The sequence below is a fragment of the Coptis chinensis genome, chromosome 4 (genome assembly GCF_015680905.1).
Source record: "Coptis chinensis isolate HL-2020 chromosome 4, ASM1568090v1, whole genome shotgun sequence".
Taxonomy (NCBI): Eukaryota; Viridiplantae; Streptophyta; class Magnoliopsida; order Ranunculales; family Ranunculaceae; genus Coptis; species Coptis chinensis.
This window is the reverse complement of record NC_141459.1, coordinates 97,851,948-97,855,848: the sequence shown is the minus strand read 5'-3', so window position 1 is coordinate 97,855,848 and position 3,901 is coordinate 97,851,948. Positions and strand designations below refer to the sequence as shown.

Genomic DNA, 3,901 nt, shown 5'->3' with positions numbered 1-3,901 from the left:
AAAAAATAAATTTTCACAAAACATCATTTTTTTTAATCGTGCATTTAGTGGTTGTAGGTTTAATACAAAACGGTGCTTCCATACTTGTATTTTCTTTTCATTTTACCATTTTAACTGTTTTCATTGATGTAGTTGGTATATATTTGAGTTGGGGTTGTTGCTAATATGCGTAACAACAGGTTATTTCAGTTATTTCTTCTCTATGGCTTGCTTTGGAGAGAAGAATTTGGTTATTCATTATGCTGGATTCTTTAGTCATCCACCTGGAGGTTTTGCATATTTACTAGCTAACTACAAGACTGCTGCACCACCATTTGTGATGAGGAATGTTGATGGGGATCGATTGAACATCATGGATTTGAAAGATGATATAAAAGAAAACTATTTCTCTAACAAGAAGGATGAATTTGTTACGTTTCTATGTAATTTGGGGTGAGAAGTTTTATGTGATGACAGACGAAGAATTGCTTAAGATGTGGGGATTGCTGGAATGTGATGACAATGGGGACTCCCACATTTTTGTTGAGTTTGATTGCGATAGGGAAAGAGACAGTGAAATACTTCAAATTACAGCACCACCACCACCACTTCACACTAAGAAGACAACTAAGAAAGCTAGTAAAGGGAAGAGCAAAATCTTATTGCAGTTGTCTGATGAAGATGATTTCTGGGATACTGTAGATGATGACTTAGGCCCCCTTACTAGTATTAATATTACACGAGTAGCACCACCTCCTCAGATTTTTCCAACACCACCACCACCACTTCAAACTATTGCACCACCACCACCACCTCAGCTAGATGAGATACAAGATGATGAAGGATATAGAAGCACGCATTCATCTGATGAAGAGAGGGAGTGGCGTTGTCCAGGGCCTGATGATTTCGATGAGTTCATTTCTAGGACTGAGAATGTTTATGATAGAGAAGTTGAAGGTGAAGTTGAAGGTGAAGGGGAGTCATCAGTAGTAAGACCTATTAAGTGGACCCTGTATATGGAGTGGGCAACTCTTACAGAATTGCGAAGAGACATCAGGGATTACTGTATAAAGAATAAATTTGTAGCAGAGATGCCAAACAATGAGAGTTACAGAATTAGAGCACATTGTAAGGGTGTAGACAAGATGGGTGATAGATGCCCATGGCTAGCATACTTCAGGCTGCAACAAGATGGGTCTACAATGAGGTTGAACACCTTTGTGGATCATCACATTTGTGAGGCTGACCCTGAACTCAAGAATAGGATGGCTGATGCAAGATGGGTAGCTACAAAGATTGAGGATCAAATGAAGGTAATGAAGAGTTGTTTAATGTTTGATGTGTACATTTTTTGATGTTGTGTACATAAGTTTGATGTTTGTTATAATTTTTGCAAGGTTCATTTGAAGACCATGTATCCTGCTTTTATAATGAAAGAAGTCAGGAGGATTTATCATGTTAGTATAAGCTACTACTACACGGCTTGGATCATGAGAGATAAATGTTTGCAAGCAATATATGGTGATTATGGGGCCAGTTACAATCTTGTCCCAATTTTTTGTGATGAGGTATGTACTTTCCTGTATATAATTATAATTGTATATGTTTTTTCAGTTTTTTCATCGGTAAAGAGAATTTTATTAAGTTAATTAATGTATGCATATGCTTTTGTATGTGCTTTTGAATAAATGTCTTCAGATATTGCAAAGCAATGGCCCAAACAATATTGCAAAGTACTATAAAGATGGGAACACCTTACAGTTTGAAGGTGTTTGTATTGCATTTAGGGCTTCTTTAGATGCTTGGTTGGTGGGGTGTAGGCCAATAATTGGTTTGGATGGATGTTTCTTGAAAGGAAAGTATGGTGGTCAAGTACTAAGTATGATTGGACTAGATGGAAACAATGGACTTTTTCCAATAGCCATATACATTTGTAGGTCAGAGGGTAAAGAAACATGGAAAGCATTTTTGGGTATAATGGCCAAATATCTTGAACATCACAGTAGACCCCTTACGTTTATGTCTGATAGGCAGAAAGGTTTGATTCAAGCTGTGAAAGAGACATTCCCTAGAGCAAACACATAGATTACATTTTTAGGCATATGTACAAAAACTTCAAAAAATATTTTAAGGGTGCCTATATGGAGTTGCTGGCATGGAGTGCTGCCAAGGCATATAAGAAGACTGAATTTGAGAGAATAATGAAGCTAATAGAGGCACAAGATTCAGAAGCAGTAGCCTGGTTGAATAGAGAGGGATATGAATCTTGGTCAAGGGCACATTATGACCATGAAACTAAATGCGATCAAGTTACTAACAACTTCTCAGAATCTTTTAACAATTGGATTTTAGACTTGAGGGATCTGCCTATTGCAAGTTTAGTTGACAAGTATCACTTAATGGTGATGAGTTTGAGATATAAAAGAAAGGAAATTGCCTTAAAGATGAATATAGATGGTTTGGTGCCCATGGTAGAAAAATATATCAAAGCGATGATTGAACTAATTCCAAATTACATTGTGGATGGTTCGGATGATGGCCTATATGTTGTAAAGAATGAGCATGGGACAAGGTGGATTGTAAATTTAGTAAACCATGAATGTGATTGTCAAAAGTGGTAGTTGAGTGGCATAGTTTGTATACATGCTATAGCTGTGTTGTATCCTAGAAGAATGTCATGGACAGAGTATTGCAGCTCTTTCTATCATGTGAGGAGTTATTTACTATCATATAGTGGCAACATCAAACCAATGAGAGATATGAAAGAGTGGCCAAAGCCAACTGTAAGTATATTGTTTTGTCATACAATAGTTAACTTTTTTGCTTTATCATACATTTCAAAATACATTTTATATTGATTACTTTGTGTAGGACCCTAACAAAATTGTCCGTCCTCCTCCATTTGAGAGAGGCATTGGAAGGCCTAGGAAACAAAGGATCAGGGAAGAATATGAGGAAGATATAGGGAGGGGCAAAAACAAGAGGAAGAAGATGACTTGTACAAGATGTAAGAAACAAGGACATAACTCTAGGACCTGCAAAGGGATCCCTGCTTCAGAAACTGGAAGAAATAATAACACTACTGCTGCAGAATCAGTTGATTCAAGCATTTGATTGACCAAATTCTGGTCGGTAACTTCAGGGTTCAAGTAGAAAGGGAGCCGACCACCACCACCAAGGTTGAAAAGTATTTTATATTTTAACCTTATTATTAAACTGCATTATTAATTACCAAGCTAATGTAGTTTAGAATAACTCATGTAGGTCAAAAAAGGTAAATCATCAAGCAGCTACCAGTCGAGGGAAATCAAGTGCAAATCAAGATGCAACAGAAGTAGCCACCAGCAGCAAAGGAAAACCAAGTGCAAAACAAACTGGAAAAAAGTCGGTAAGCAAGGGAAATGAACTAAAATCTCAGCCTCAAACTCTGGTATATTACTCTCCAAGTGAAGCTTACTTGAAAGGCACGAAAGCACCAAAGGAGCCAGCACAAAGATTTTTCCAGGGACCTGAGCATAGACACAGTATGGGAGACTTGTTAGCAAAGCAACATCACAAGTCGACTGTAGATGTGTTGACAGCAGCAAGGGAAACATTTGGGGCACCAGGAGCAACACCACCTCAAACTAGAGAACCAACACCATATCCATGGCCAGTACAAGCACCAGCACAAGCTCCATCACTATCAACTCAGCCAAAGAAGCACCTTCCTCCTCTTGTACCCCTGTTGAGAGAAAGTAGTAGAAGCAAAGCTGTGAGGCCATCCATCCCCGCAACCTTGATTGCTTTTGCTAATTTTGGATAGATGGACATGTGTTATGGCCTATTAAGAGTACTTTATGGGCTATGTTTTTGGATTCAGTACTGTTTAGAAACTAATTAGTTTTGGATTTGTTTTACTGTTTTTATTTTGGATTATGCA

General features: G+C 37.8%; 1 protein-coding gene across 1 annotated transcript; it reads left to right on the top strand.

Annotated features, from left to right (window-relative positions):
• Positions 1-2,120: 2,120 nt before the first annotated feature.
• On the top strand, positions 2,121-2,600 carry LOC147506067 (uncharacterized). The gene has a single exon (XM_086605689.1). The coding sequence runs from the start codon at positions 2,121-2,123 to the stop codon at positions 2,598-2,600; it is 480 nt and encodes a 159-aa protein (XP_086461815.1).
• The last annotated feature ends 1,301 nt before the right edge of the window (positions 2,601-3,901 follow it).

Bases quoted from the DNA above. Each gene is read 5' to 3' on its own strand.
- LOC147506067 (XM_086605689.1), top strand. From the start codon at position 2,121: ATGGAGTTGCTGGCATGGAGTGCTGCCAAGGCATATAAGAAGACTGAA.